We start from the raw sequence: 15,621 nt of genomic DNA, 5'->3' as shown, positions 1-15,621 counted from the left end.
ATAGCTAAGTCTTGTCATATACACTTGGTTATTACTGATAGTCATTGTAGACCACATCAGCTTATACAAATGCAACAGGACCCAACCTCAAACCTTACTAATGATGTCAAACATGGATCTGATCTACAGCTTTTTCCAGCCTCATCTTTCTTGAAAAATGTTTAATTTTCTTCTGTCTGAGCCGGTCTCTGTCAATGAAAACCACTTACACAGACTGTAATAACTCTCTGACATGACAGCCTAGCTGTCAGCTAAGGAGATGTAAGTGGTAGCCGCGTCCTTGTTTCTGTGGTCCATCGGGACCCCTTGGTCCTCTCCATGTCCCTCAGCTTCCAGGAGGCTCCAATCAAATATTTATAGTGCTCTGCCTCACCATCTTACGGGAGGCCCTGTTGCCTTTTGTATGTCATACACACAAATGCAGTCACCATCTAGCGGTACATGTTCTGTTTTATGCAGGGGTAAATTATGTGTTTTAAAGAGAAGGTATTCAGGCAGCCTTGCACCTCAGTGCAACTTGGTCCGACCTGTTCATGTGACTCCATGCCCATCCTTGCTCTGTTTCTGCAGTGACGCATCTTGCTATTTTTAACAGATTCATGTTCGTTATAGTTTGATTTTTAATCTGTTCTTCCTCTCTCTTCTCGCTTCATGTGTAATTTTTGGCAAGGTAAGGAGCGCCCCCTTTTTCCACACCTGTGGTTTCAAATAACCTCCCTTGTATTTTGACTTTTAAGAATTCCTCAGAGTCCCCTCATTGTGCTTGGAGTTCAAAACCATATTTAACATGTTTAAAATCTGAACGCTCAGCGTGATTGCCATCCCCACTTACTTTTCCTCTCTTCTCTCATGTCCTCTCCTCCTCTGACAAACCAACAAAGAATAGGACAGAACGAACGTGACTCTTTTTCTGACACCATTTTTTCTCCTTCAGAAGCAGGCAGCATTTGGAAGTAGACTGAGGACGAACAGCATTACAAGTAGTGTACATTCATGCCACTGTCTCCTCTATTTGGAACATGCTCTATTTATGTATCACGTCCTTTTCCTTCCCCCTATACTGTTGAATATGAAAATTTATTTCAAGGATGAGATACTTGATCAGTGAAGCAGACGTGAACAAAGTGGGAGAGTTACTGTATGTCCGTTTCTGACCTATTGTTTTTTTTTTTATATCAATTCTTCCTGCTTTTATGTATCTCTAAACATACATTTAAATCTAGTCTTATAAAAAAAAGTAGTAAATCCAAGCTTTTTTATCTCTAAATTTATCAGCTTTTGGAACATGTTAAGAGAAGAACACAAAACAAATTCAGACTGAGAGCAAGATGTTCCGAAAAAGAGACAATAGAGGGAGATGAAGAAGGAGAGAGTGGAAAACATGCCAGACTTCCAGAAATAGTGTTTTTACGTAACCGGCGGGAAGCTGATGTGATTGCATCTGATTAGACTTGAAATTGCACTCAGGAACTTGAAAAGTTCCTGCAAGGACTTCATCCATGGAAGTAAGGAAGCCATGACTGTGACACTTTAACCAGCAGGTCATGAATTATTCACTAAAATGTTCCAACAGTAACCTAGAACACACAGGTTGCTCATGTTTAGGTTATAATGATAATATCAAATGATCTAATATGTACCTGATATCGTTCAGTTAAGTTTACTCATATACTGTCAATTTACATCAGATGTAATCTCATAATAACCCAATGAAACGTAGAAAAATCACATGTACAAAATCACTAATGCTACACTTGTAATATGTAACTGTTTATTTGTATTTTAAATTAAACAGTCTTTAAGAATGTTTAAATGGTAATCAATGACTTCCTGTTTCCATGCAATTAAAAACAAGATGTGTCAGAGGTCCATTTCTCTTAAACAGTCTTTAAAAGAAGACAAACAAGAGAACATGTGATTGAAGTGGTAATATGTGTTTATCTTCATAAGTAAGGAAATGGGTAAAATAAAATGTTAATTCACGAGTTGCTCATATTTACAGTCCTATTTAGTCATATTTAAAAGCTGAAAGGTTTATCTTGTCACCCTACAAGATGGTGAGGATGGAAGAAAGAAATATCTCCAAAGCCCAATGAACTGTAACAAAGGGTGGCATCTGGGTTTTCCAAGTCTACATTAGACCCACAACCGTTAGACCCCATCAACATCCTAGCTGTTTTTTTGGGAGGCATGTCAAGAAAACTTATTTTTATGTCCTTCCATCACAAATCTAAATGTACTGAATTTGCTCATTTCTAACAGTAGGCATGTGCACCTCTTTGTGGGTCTAGGTTTAAATAAAATACATATGTGGAGGGTCTGAGGTGCTCTGGACTTATCTTCCAAAGTCCCTTGGAAGGCTCTTAGGGTGAATTGCATTATAAAAAGAAAAATCTATTTGTCTCTACCACTAAACTGAAAATGGGTCACCATTGAGTCTTTCAGGATAATAATCCAAAACCTATAGTCAAATTACCACCGAAATGTTGCGCCAAACCAACATTTTACCTCTTTCCATGAAGACCTCAGGCTGCTGACCTAAATCCTATAGAAAAACTGTGGGGCGAGCTCAGGAGATAAGAGCATAAAGAAGGACCCAAACCTGTAGATGATCTAGAGATTGTGCAGATACCTCTCTTTTTATTCTCCAACTTTGTGAAATTTTATAGAAGACTCATTGCTGTCCTGTTGGGGAAAAAAGGGTTGAAAAAGTACTTAAAGTTCAATTCAGTCCAGTCATGCTGTCACAATATATTTAAAAAAAATGTTTTCATTAAATGTTATCCTTCATATGTAATTAATGCATGGATATTTGGTCCAGGAATAAGACTTTAATACAAACATTTTGTGGTAAATGATTAAATCTATGCAGCTCATACTGAACTTCAGGTTATTCTTCTTTGGTGCACAATAAAATGAGATTTGGAATTTTTAATTTATGCTTAAGAATAGGTGATAATGACCAAAACTGTTAACTCTAGCATTTGCAATATTTATTGTGATGAGTATAAAGTGGTGATTAAAAAATTTTACAAAATTCAAAATGTTTTTTTCGCTATTATTCTGAAGCTGCTAGCAGTCTAGCACCACAATAACACTAAAATTGCTCCAAAAACCAAATATTGAAAAGGCCTCTTCACTTGACCTGTCCAGTGCACAATAATTTAAATTATTTATTTTATATCCAAACCTAATATGTATTATTCCATGGACTCCACAGTGGATAAATAATTCAGTAAGTAACAATATCTGCTGTAATATCAGTTTTGGGGGTTTGCATCAGTCGCATTGCAAAGTGACTGATTATTATAACATTTGTTTTTTCTGGTAAAACAATCATGCCTGACACATATTATGTATCAAGACAGTCAGAGCAGACTGGGCTTCTTCAAATGGTGACGACCTTTGTTTATTTTACCAATGCTCATTGTTTGCATGTGAACTTCAAAGGAAGTGTACAAAAATCAATGGAAGAGCTTTTTTTGTTCATTGTGCATTAAGTCTAGAGGACTATACTTATCAAACTTCAAATTCATATTCTTTGACTAAAGGTTTTCTAAATGCTGGACCTGTAAACCCGACAATAATCCATTAAAACCCATTACTTTGTGTGTGATGGAAGTCTTTCATTAAACATTTGTCCTGACATTTGGGAATGTGGGATACGAAAAGCATTAAAAAAAGCACAGATTCATGCATCTTCACTCAAACATATAACAATTGTTTTTAATCTTCTACCCCGACTCACTCCAGCAACACGTCTGGCTCAGGTTTGGAGTCCCTCTGGGGGGACAATAATTAAATCTAGTCAGACCTCCTTCAATCTGTTCTTGAAGCAGAACCACCTCGAATAGCTGAAATATCTTGCAGACTGTTTTCTGCTTGCAGTTTCCATTAGCTGTTGTAAAGGCTGATTAGTGTTAATATTCATCAGACAACGAAGTATTATTCCCTCGCTCACCCCCTCCGTCATTAAACTTCATTAGAGAGCAGACCGAAAACTAATCCTCCTTAAGGCTTCCACAAGCAGGGCTTATTGTTGGGTTTACATGGCTGCTATGTGTGGTGGCCATTGTTGTTTCAGCTTTCTTCTAGTCCTGCGGGGAACCTTGGAGTCAGCCTTGGAACAATAAATCAGAGAACATCTTTATTTCACTGACAACAACGTTCTTATTATTTACTCATAAAACAGCTCTGTGGCTTTATGCGGAAGTAAGCTTGAAGTTCCAGTTAGATAAAGTTTCTATCCATCTCAGTTCAAAGTATAGAACGATAAGACAACTGAAGTGCATCCTGTTTTGGGAGGAAACAACAGTAAGAAAAGTTGAATGACCCTTAAATGAGTCACTAACTTAAAGCAGTGCTGGAATGTGGAGGTAGGTGTGATTTCATAACTGGAAGGTGTCACTTTGCTGCACAAGTTGATAAGGTGCTTTTTCTCTGTCTGTCTAAGGCTACCGCTGCTAATTGTTGCTGTATATAAAAGAATGATTGACTACAAAGTTGGACTGTATAGTATTAGGAAAACGTGACACTGTGATTGCGATTAACCCACATTTTCATCACTACTCTATCGATTCCATTATAACTATATCCCCACCACTCCCCTAACCTTTAGTCTCTATATCACTAAGCTCTGGATCAGGCGTGGACGTGTAGTACAGCAGAAGTTTATCAGACTTTCTTTTTTCCTGCCGAGTTTAAATGCATTACACATGAGATATAATAGCCTACCAAATGTCACATCCATGCAGTCCTTTTTTGCTATTGTGATATGGCACACATTTATAATGCATTGAAATTGGCACTCAGAATATTGTGCAGATCTACTACATAGATCAATTAAGAACAACATATCCTAAAAAATGCTGTGAATGTTATCTTTGAAGGCGTCAATCTAAGCTAAACATGAAACAGAGTGAAACACTGATTGTTGCTTCCCTTGCATTGTCCCTGCAGCAGCCAAGACCTTGCTCAACAAAAAGGCAGATGTTAAGGTAAGACATTATTGTCTCCCTCGCACTTTTCAACACTTCCTTCTCTTCTTTGTCTTTGCTATACAGTCTGTCTCCTCTACCTCTTTGCTGATTTTTCTGTTTTGCCTTGCTCATTTTTGCCTTGCTGTTGTCTTTCCTTGTGATAGATGTTGGATTTGTGGGCTTGTTTTTCACTTGTGTGCATCTAAACAAGGGCTTGGGAATTTTCATTTCATTTTCATTTCTGGCAGTTTTAAAATTAAGGTTATTCTGAGATATTATTTTGCTTAATAAAACAGCTCTTGCCTGGATACACATCTACTGTGTTTCTGCTCTTGCATCAACTTGCGTGTTTCTTCCCAACCCACAAACGTCCAGTAGCAAGTTTTTTCTAAAGGCCCCTTTATTTTGGTCCACCATTATCTACATCTTCATTATTGAATATAACCATCTGTTAACCCTCCTTATTTAATCAATTCCTCTCCCTCTCATTCCACCACACTGGCCTCTTCCACCTCCTCTTTCATCGCTTCCTTTTCCTCCTCACCCCATCTGGTCGTTAACCCCACATTCCCGCTCATCCTTTAATGAAGATCTCTCACCATCCCACGCTCACGGAGACACTCGGCAGTAACACATCCCACACACGGCTTCCATCAGTGCGTCTGTATGCATGGCGCCGAAGCATGGAACATACTGTTCAGTTATGCATTATGTTGGAGTTTGCACGTGTGTTTGTCAGTACGTCCAGTTAAAATAAACAAAACCTTGAAAGTGAAAATGTGGGTGTGAGCATGCCTGCACGTGGAGTGTGTGTAAGCGTGGGTGTCAGTGTAAGTGTGTGTGTGAAGGCCCCCCTTCCTCCCTGCTCATTCGGTTCACCAGGGAATGTGACTCCGGTTCCAGGAATAGCTGCCAGTCTGGACCCTGGAAGCTCAAACGACAGAAATAGACTGTTACTTCCACTGCGGCGCACTCATCGCCTAGCAACAGGCTCCCCACACACTCACCCTGAAGCATTTCTAAAGCCGTCCTCTTCATTTGCTAATATCCCCGCTTTCCTCCTTTTCTCCTCCCTTGCCACAATTCCCCTTCCTTTCCTCCACGTCTCCCTTAATGTTTTTGCGGCCTCCTGTCATCGTTTTCAATTCTCCGTTATTTCTTCCTCCCGAGTCATTAATGCGTAATGGCACCTGACGCTTCTCAGCTGTAGCACCTGTCCAGCGCATGCAGGCGGTCTCTCTTTGGCACTAGTTACCTGCCACCTTTAGGCTCCTGTGCTGCCAGTTACATCAATTAAAACCACATCATTCAGCATTTCAAACGGTGTTGATCTGTTAATCAGACAGTCGCTGGATATATTTATTATAAAATGACTTAGAATGGCTTCAGTTTCTATTGATTATAAATAGATTTCTATTCAATTGTCTAATTTGTACGGTGCCATCTTGTTTCTTGTTGCTCATAATGTTGTTAAAAGATGTAAAAGTCAGCAAATTTTTGCTTTTTCCACTCTTTATTGCAAACTTCATTCTTATATGTCTTTTCTCTGATGTCATTCTTTTCTTGCTTAAACCACCGTTCTTTTGCAATAACTTTCAAAGTCAGACTTCTCTATTGACGGTCTTTTCATGAATGCCATTTCCTTTTTTGGGGCAGAAGTTATATTTTCTTCTTCAGTCGTTATTGCTTGCTTTATGTTCTCCCAACCTCTTCTTTTTATACATCATCTGCACATCCATCAATAAATCCATCCCATCAATTGCCTGAGGACAGAAACGCAAGTCCAGCTCGACTGTCCAGTACATGGTGAGCATGCTAATAACACTTTTGCGCTGTCACTCCTTTTTTGATCATAATGTTCAGCTGACTTTCATTTGCTTTATCCATCTCTCCCTCACTTTCATTCCGTTTGATAGCAGGTGTCGGTACCTTTTTTAGTTTTTATTCAAACAGTTGGTGAAGTAGGTGGAAATGTGCCTTTCAGTGCTTCTTCTGAAGTGCAACGGGTGCCATTTCTTATCATTGAACTGAACACTAAAATAAAGATTCCTTTTTTTCATGACCTTTGATCCCTTGGTGATTCGGGATGATCCTAAAACCAACCCCTAAATTATTTCAAGATTAGACACAAAATTCTGGAAGGGAAAGTATGGGATAAGAACCCTGTCAAAAACAATATGTATGTAAAGACGGAAATGTGTGCATATTAGTCAATAGTTGTGCATAAGTAAAATCCAAAAGAGGTATTGTATATTTTCTCTATAAGAATACAAAATAAAATGTTACAGCTTCAAGAAATTACAAACACAAAGTTCAAGTTTACACTTGTGGTTTATTCTTTATGAATACAATATGCTATAAGAGTTTGTGAATACGATTTCTTATCTCTGAGAATAAAAATTTACATCAGCGGCTTGGCATCACGTGATCTCTGGCTGGTTAGTGGAGCACAGAGTTAGTCGATTCGCATTGCGCATTCGCTGTCACACTCCTCACCGCCAGTAAACGTAGTGCTGGGATATGATGATGGAAAAAGGTAATGGGAGATAATTCAGTCTAAAAGGAATACTAGGAACAGAGGGGGATGGGGGGAAATCAAGAGTATAATAAATAAAGCATTGTTCTTATTTTTATGAAATACAAAACTAAAACATAGAATATAGTGGGTGGAGTTATACAATGATGTACAGTAGGTGGCGGTATGCACCTCTGAATTTGTTGCGTACCACCAGCAGAAAAAGAAGAAGAAGCAGCACTAGCGCCAAGATGACTGACCAAGAGCATATATTCAGGACATTAAGACATACATAAACTTTTGAACATTACCTGGCTTTGTACCGTAGTTTCTTGGTCCGTCATCTTGGCGCTAGTGCTGCTGCTTCTTCTTCTTCTATAGAAAATGACTTGTCAATGACTTGTAAAAATCTCTGGTATATACTTCTAAATAAAAGTACAATTGTCAACACTTTTTCCTGCATTCAAGTGTTAGAACTTCCTGAATAACATCTCTCTGGTTTAAAAATGTTCAATAAAAAACCTTTTTAAACCAAATAAGTACTGTAATTAAATGTGAAGGCTATTTGACTCTCTAACTTGTTTCCCTATTCTCTGACTTTTTTGGACTTTTTCCTCCTTTCTTCTCTTCTCCCAGTGTTCAACGTTTCTTTCCCACTTGGGAAGCTGTCTGTGGGTTTTGCCCTTATCCTTCATCTTATTTATCTTCAAGAGCAATGTTGGGTAACTTCTCAACAACTTTCTCTGTTTTGCTCTTCTAATAAATCATACTGTGGTCTTGCTTCCAATAGGACAACAATGAACATGATTAATTTAGCCTTTTCTGAGCTTTTTTTCTCTAACATGGTATGATGGAAGCACTGATACCGCTGGAGCTGATTGTTGATGAAGAATCATTTATCCTGTGTGGTTTGACAGAGGAAGATGAGCTTGGCAGTTGTAATGTCTGTATGAGAGGAGGGGTTTGTTTGGGAATGATTGAGTTTGACTTTACTGCATGTAATTGTTTTTATTTTAATGGCTGTTCAATGTTTTTGAGCTTTTTTTCTGCCTCTATGTGCTCACCTGTTCTCTCTTACTATCCTTCCCTCTCCAGTGTAAGTTCACTGGTGTATAAATATCACATTATGGCTAGCACATTAACACAGATACACAAACTCCTTTTTATCCTTCATTTTACAATAAACCATCTCTCTGATTCAGCACAGCAGATTACAGGTGCCTTCAAGGTGAAATTGTTCCTTTTTTAAATCAAGATGCAAGATTATCATTAACTTGATCAGGTGTGATCTAGTTCAAACTTTCCCTATACCCTCCTAAAGATTTATTTTCCCTCCCTTTTAAAATCTTACCTCCCACATCACACAATTCTTGGCATTAAGTAACCGTTGACCTCGTTTGACCTCGTACCGATGAGTAGGAACTGCTGAGACGGAACAGAGTCTCATGGTTAAAATTTTATGTAATGGGAGCTGACTTTCTAAAAGTGACTCACTTTGATGATTCACTTCCACTCCCAGTATTCTGCCCCACTTAGCAATTTCAAGTTGATGTTTTCACCCAACAGATTTAATGCGGATTCGATGCCAAAGCGCTATGATCTGTGTGATGTATGAAGGAGTGGCTGCTCTTTGATGTGCGGCCTTCTGACGCGCATTTCCACAAAGCTTTTAAGCAGGAGGTTCGCGGCCAAAAAGCATTGTTGAATGGTTGCTATGTGTAACCCTTAACAGGAGGCGTCAGTGGTGACTATGAGATGATGTCAGGCAGTACCACTCACCCTTAATACGTCACCTCTTACGATAAACAGATCAGTTTAGAGGAATAACATTTAAGATAGTGTTCACTGTTTATCTCTGCAGCGACCTCTTACTTTCTGGACTCTACACTGTATATGATATGCACCTATTTTTATCCTGCTATGCTTGTGAGGTCATTCACATATTATTATATTCCCTCTCTTTATATGGAGATTTTTATTACACATCTACTGAAGATAAAACTTAATAGAAAAAAAAACAAACTCATCTGATAACTTATATACAGCATCTTCCTCTTTTATTGGCACCCATGGTGAAGGTATGCTAAACAAACATTAAAATAAAGTTATATTTTATTGCAGTCTGACAATACAAATGTAGAAAAATCCAACCTTTGGTGCCATCTCCTACAGTTCCTAAAGATAAATGTACCTGAAGCAGATACTTCTCACACATTTTACCAGGGGTGCCAATCAATGCAGAGGACACTATAAATACATCTATAAAGCAGTTCTATCATGCTTTCCAAGGAGCCAAAATTACCTTTAATCTACTAAAATCTTCTTGATTACTAGTTTTCTAGGTTTTCTGTGGCATATTCAATATTTCTATTTTGACTTTTGCTGCTTTTTCACTCACTTTTTATGAAGTTATTGCACCTGACAAACACCATATTTTCTTACAAAAAACAGGAATTTGGACAAGAGGATGACAAAAATGTATAAGTCTTGAAAAGTATCTAGAGACAGATGGACGGTATCATACTCGTGTACCTTTTAAGAAAGATAAAATAATCCAGCAATGAATGAAACTTAAAGATCTAATTTAAAGTTGCTTCTCTAAAGAGATGCATTAATGCATTTTACAAAACAACTATTACATGTAAAAAGAGTTTACAGATTATCCTTATTTATGGATCAAGTGATATGTCCCAGACCTTTATCAAAACGAATTGCATCAAAGAACATGCTGTTTGTTGCAAGTTTATGTCCTAAAAGAGATGGAAACATACAACAAAAAAGCACTTCCTAGTTCATACAGTCACATAATATATTTAACCAATAAAGGACTGACCAAGCAGCAGCTTTAAAAGAGAAAAAAACTTGAAGAAAATATTGATTGAAACTAATTTAAAATATTACAAGAAAGTCTGGCTCCTTGGGAGCAAAATGAATGATTGAGGGATGACTCAGGACCTTTGCACGTTGCTGTATGTCTAAGTCAAAAGAAAAAAACATAAAACTGCTATCTCACAAACATGAAGTCAAAATGCTTGCAGTCAGTTCATACCCCATCACAGTGAAGAAGAACACACATACACCAGCATGGACAACACTCTTTTGCTGTTGTTAACACTCTTGTTGTGTCTCTTCCTTTCTCCTTTCCTTTCCTGCACAGCCCCAGACAAACAGCACCAAAAACAGCATAGTCACCAGTCCCAAAGGAAACATCCCTTCACCTGCTCTGGTATTTACCTCCCAACCTCCCTTCACCTGTGTGTGTTTGTGCCTTAAACCTCCCTGTCTTCGCCCTACTGCTCCCTGTTTGTTTATTTCTCTGTGCATCCACCAGTTGTAGGTAATCTTTGGCCAGAGTGGCTGGTTAGGTTTTAGATCAGCAGGTAATGTAGGTAGACATTTATCTGTGGCTGGTGGGGATGCGGTTTGACTTGCACCCAGGTTGGGATTGTGCTGCCGTGGCATTTTACCCGTCTAAGTAAGTTTTCTAATAAGGACTGGACACTGACTGCCTGCAGGGACTCTCAGTGTGATTTTACCCTGTTCTTCTCATAGCAAATCTGATCTCCATTGTGTGAGTCCACAGATACACCGACATCGGTAAAATAACACCACAACCGATTTTCTTCTGTTCATGTTTTAAATCTCATGGGTTGAAATGGAAGCTTGTATGTTAATAGACTTGGAGGACCTTTATGCTTATTATCAGCAACCATTTTTAAAATGTTTAACCTAGTACAAATAAGATTAAGATTGAGAAAACTATTAGTCCTAATGGGCAATTCATTGGGTAGTTCATCACATGTATCCTGAAAAGAATAATAAAACATTAAGTAACAAAAAGTAGTAGATTAATAATAACTAATCCAACAACGGCATCCCCTGAACAGATGTGTTTTTGTGCTATAGACACAGTTTGATTCTTTTACTGACTTGGAGAGCTCTTCACAGACAGGCACCAAGTTCAATCAAAGGTCTTCTGCGCCCGGGAAGGTCGCTGAGGTCCTCTGACCAGGGCCTGCTGATGGTTCTCCATACTAATATGAAAGCAAAAGGAGACAGAGCATCCATTCAGTGGCCCCCAGACTCTGGATCTCTCTTCCTTTGGACTTGAGATCTGTGGACTATGTGGTCTCAGTTAAAATATATATCTTTGAAAAATCATTGTAAATCTGCTTTTAATGAACTTATCTTGTTTTTTGGGTTTTTGTTTTGCATTGCTAGCTCATGTGACGCACTTTGTGATTTTATGCTTCCAATGGTGCTTTATAGATAGATTTTATTTGCTTCATAATTTTCAATTCTGATTAGTCATAGGCTGGAATTAGGTTCTTATGGTATGATAACCCTCAGTATTTTTTGACAGTATTGATTTATTTAAAACATAAGCTTAAAACATGTTTCAATTGCCTTTATTCCAAATGGAAAAACAACAGTATTTATGTTGCTGTTAAAATACTTTAACTCCATATAAAAATGTTCTTCTTATTTTCATGCATAGACATACACATGGAGAGTGATTTACCAGTCATTTTCTTTAAGCTACAGACATTTTGAAAGATTTCCAAGTAGTTAGATGAAATTTGAAGTCACGACCATTTAAAAGAGCAAGTTTGTTTTAAGCTGTTTTGGGTTAAAACTCAAGTCGCTCTTGTACTTTCTCAGTCAATTTCATGGGGCTAGGAACAGCAACATTGAAATTCATAAACCTTTTAAAACCTTAGTACACCCAATGCCATGTCAGAAAGCTTGAGTAAAAAATTAAATGCATTTTATTATAAAGGCAGGATAAACCTATTAAAATATGTTTATTGTACATAACATGAGGGAAATGTTATTGTCATTCCTCAAAAGAACAATCCTAAAATTTTAAAGCAAAGAGTGAAGAAGTTTCATGTTTTGTTAATAATACAGTAAAATGCTTCTTGAGAGAAATGCTAGTTTTCTTCTTGCCAAACCACACAACGCTTTGCACATTTTCTGGAATAATTTATGTCAATACTGTATTTAAACTTTAGTCTTTCTGTACCAGTGTCTTGTTAAAGATTCATGTGAAACTGTCAGAATACAACCATGACTTATTTCAGATCAGAAAATTTCAAACATTCATCAATTACAGGGGTTGGACAATGAAACTGAAACATCTGGTTTTAGACCACAATAATTTATTAGTATGGTGTAGGGCCTCCTTTTGCGGCCAATACAGCGTCAATTCGTCTTGGGAATGACATATACAAGTCCTGCACAGTGGTCAGAGGGATTTTATGCCATTCTTCTTGCAGGATAGTGGCCACTTTCATGTTCATCAAACCAATCTTTCACCAGTTTTGCTGTGTGTATTGGTGCATTGTCATCCTGATACACAGCACCACCTTCAGGATACAATGTTTGAACCATTGGATGCACATGGTCCTCAAGAATGGTCCAGTAGTCCTTGGCAGTGACGCGCCCATCTAGCACAAGTATCGGGCCAAGGGAATGCCATGATATGGCAGCCCAAACCATCACTCATCCACCCCCATGCTTCAGTCTGGGCATGCAACAGTCTGGGTGGTACGCTTCTTTGGGGCTTCTCCACACCGTAACTCTCCTGGATGTGGGGAAAACAGTAAAGGTGGACTCATCAGAGAACAATACATGTTTCACATTGTCCACAGCCCAAGATTTGCGCTCCTTGCACCATTGAAACCGACGTTTGGCATTGGCATGAGTGACCAAAGGTTTGGCTACAGCAGCCCGGCCGTGTATATTGACCCTGTGGAGCTCCCGACGGACAGTTCTGGTGGAAACAGGAGAGTTGAGGTGCACATTTAATTCTGCCGTGATTTGAGCAGCCGTGGTTTTATGTTTTTTGGATACAATCCGGGTTAGCACCCGAATATCCCTTTCAGACAGCTTCCTCTTGCGTCCACAGTTAATCCTGTTGGATGTGGTTCGTCCTTCTTGGTGATATGCTGACATTACCCTGGATACCGTGGCTCTTGATACATCACAAAGACTTGCTGTCTTGGTCACAGATGCTCCAGCAAGACGTGCACCAACAATTTGTCCTCTTTTGAACTCTGGTATGTCACCCATAATGTTGTGTGCATTTCAATATTTTGAGCAAAACTGCGTCTTACCCTGCTAATTGAACCTTCACACTCTGCTCTTACTGGTGCAATGTGCAATCAATGAAGACTGGCTACCAGGCTGGTCCAATTTAGCCATGAAACCTCCCACACTAAAATGACAGGTGTTTCAGTTTCATTGTCCAACTCCTGTAGTTTTCTTAAGAAGTTAAAAGTACAGTTTCTTCTGCTTGCTTACAAGCCTTTGAGAACAGATTGTTTTGGAAAAGATGTTTTATTCTTTCCAAATTGTGCAAAATGCAGTGTGAGTTATAAATTCATGTTAAATGTTGGACTTTATTTTTTTAATTCAACATTCCTAAAAGTAGGTTTTTTAAGATTAATTATACATTCTTTCTTCCTACTGTGGAAATACTTTTGCAAGGCTCTGTATAGCCACTTGTACCCTCAGGCCACAGTTATATATGGGTGGAAACGTAGCTCCAGATGATCTCAGTAACTGTGACATGTTACACAGCTGAGCATGTAGTAATAATCTATAACATCTACTCTTCTGAGTAAAGAGCAACACGTGCCGCCACATGTGCGTGTTTCTAAACCAAGCATGCTCGCTGTGTGTTCCTCGTGTGTGTGTTTATGCACTCTGTTCAGCTCATGTGAAAAGTGTTTAAGGGGAGAGGTACACTTTTATTTTTACAAATGTTCACTGATGCTGTTTGTAGAACAGACAGATTATCTGATCCTTGAAAGGAACTGAGAGTGGGAGGGAGGCTGGGATTTGTTTTATGCTGCCAGGGACTCTAGCAAGTTTGTGTTTAGTCTTTAAGTATGTTAACTCATGCTTGTCGAATCGGGAGCACACTGCTTTCACTTCCACAACCCTAATCATCTGACCTGGAAGGTGTTGGGTCATTTGAAGGGATTTGGAAGGCATTAATGCATTCATACCAACTCTGTCTTGTTTTTGTGATTCCAAATTGTAATGAATCAGTTACACTGACCCAAAGTGATTTCAGTGGTGCTCCCTTCCCCCACCGGATGATACAATGCCATCAGCAGTCACACCCACCTAATGTGGAAACCCCAGGTACTTTGTTCTCACTCATGATCATCATCATCTGAGTTGCCATCAGTGCCTGTTTCCCTAGGAGACTGTTGCCTAGGCAACACTAGGAGCATCACAGAGAGAGAGAGAGACAGCTAATGATTGGTCATCACAGAGGTGTCACTTCCTGCAGGGAGAGGAGTGTTGTTGAGGATATGGAGGGTGCTGATGGGTTCTGATTTACTGTATTTCCAGTGAAGACTGTACAGCTGTAGAAAACGGAGGGAAAAACATCTGTGAACGGCTTGAGTCATAAGGTATCAGAGCCAGCTGAAATAAGAAGGGAATAGTGTCTAACTGTATGTCACAAAAGTCAAGAACTGGGGTTTGAAAGGAGCCTTGAGTCAAACTCTGACAATGCAATATGTAATTCAGGGGGTGGCTAATGTTAGATTGTTACTTAAACAAAAAATATTAGAAAGGGCACAATGTTTTTCTGAGTGTTCTTATGCATTTATTTGTGGCATCTTGTAGTAAAGGCCCGACTCGGTGCAAACATTCCAACTATCAAAACGCCATTTCTGAATTTTTGTTTTTAGATTATAATCCTGAAATAATGGTTCTCACTGTTCTATCTTCTCTTTTGAGACGAGGGTGATAGAACAGCTTGACCTATTTTTATCTTGGGGGTTATTGCAGTTTTTGTGCAGGGTTTGCCATCCCCTTGTGAAATATGTCACAGTACACGTTATGCATAATATATGAGCAGGCTGATTCTTCTCTTTTGCTTTCTTACAATTCACATGATTCAGTGCATGTTTGTATCATCGAAAACATGGAGGGCAGTTCAAAATTATGCATGCACAGCTGGCTGGTCCAGAAATACGACATTGCTCTTGTACAGCGGAGACAGGGTAAGTTCAGGTACAGTAAAGAACACAGTTGGTTTACCTGTTTAATGCATGTTGTGGGGAAATCTGTGCTTTCTTTGCACGAGATTTTTAGGGTAAGTCA

General features: G+C 38.8%; 1 protein-coding gene across 50 annotated transcripts in view; it reads left to right on the top strand.

The window, feature by feature from the left end:
- Positions 1 to 15,621, top strand: part of camk2b1 (calcium/calmodulin-dependent protein kinase (CaM kinase) II beta 1) — a 111,098-nt gene that overhangs the window by 61,579 nt on the left and 33,898 nt on the right. For 10 of the 50 annotated variants that reach the window (XR_007040528.1, XM_047380659.1, XM_047380636.1 and 7 more), the window contains 2 exons: positions 4,963 to 4,997; positions 10,652 to 10,720. Coding sequence is in view for 48 of the 50 variants with exons in the window: in XM_047380659.1 (XP_047236615.1) it covers positions 4,963 to 4,997; positions 10,652 to 10,720 (104 nt within the window). In the remaining 2 variants the exon portion in view is untranslated. Of the gene's footprint in view, positions 1 to 4,959; positions 4,998 to 6,752; positions 6,786 to 10,651; positions 10,721 to 15,621 lie in introns of all 50 variants that reach the window. The other 40 variants (XR_007040526.1, XM_047380623.1, XM_047380613.1 and 37 more) reach the window with 7 other exon arrangements.

This window comes from Girardinichthys multiradiatus, chromosome 12 (assembly GCF_021462225.1).
Source record: "Girardinichthys multiradiatus isolate DD_20200921_A chromosome 12, DD_fGirMul_XY1, whole genome shotgun sequence".
NCBI classification, from domain to species: Eukaryota; Metazoa; Chordata; class Actinopteri; order Cyprinodontiformes; family Goodeidae; genus Girardinichthys; species Girardinichthys multiradiatus.
This window is presented reverse-complemented; position numbering and strand designations above follow the sequence as displayed.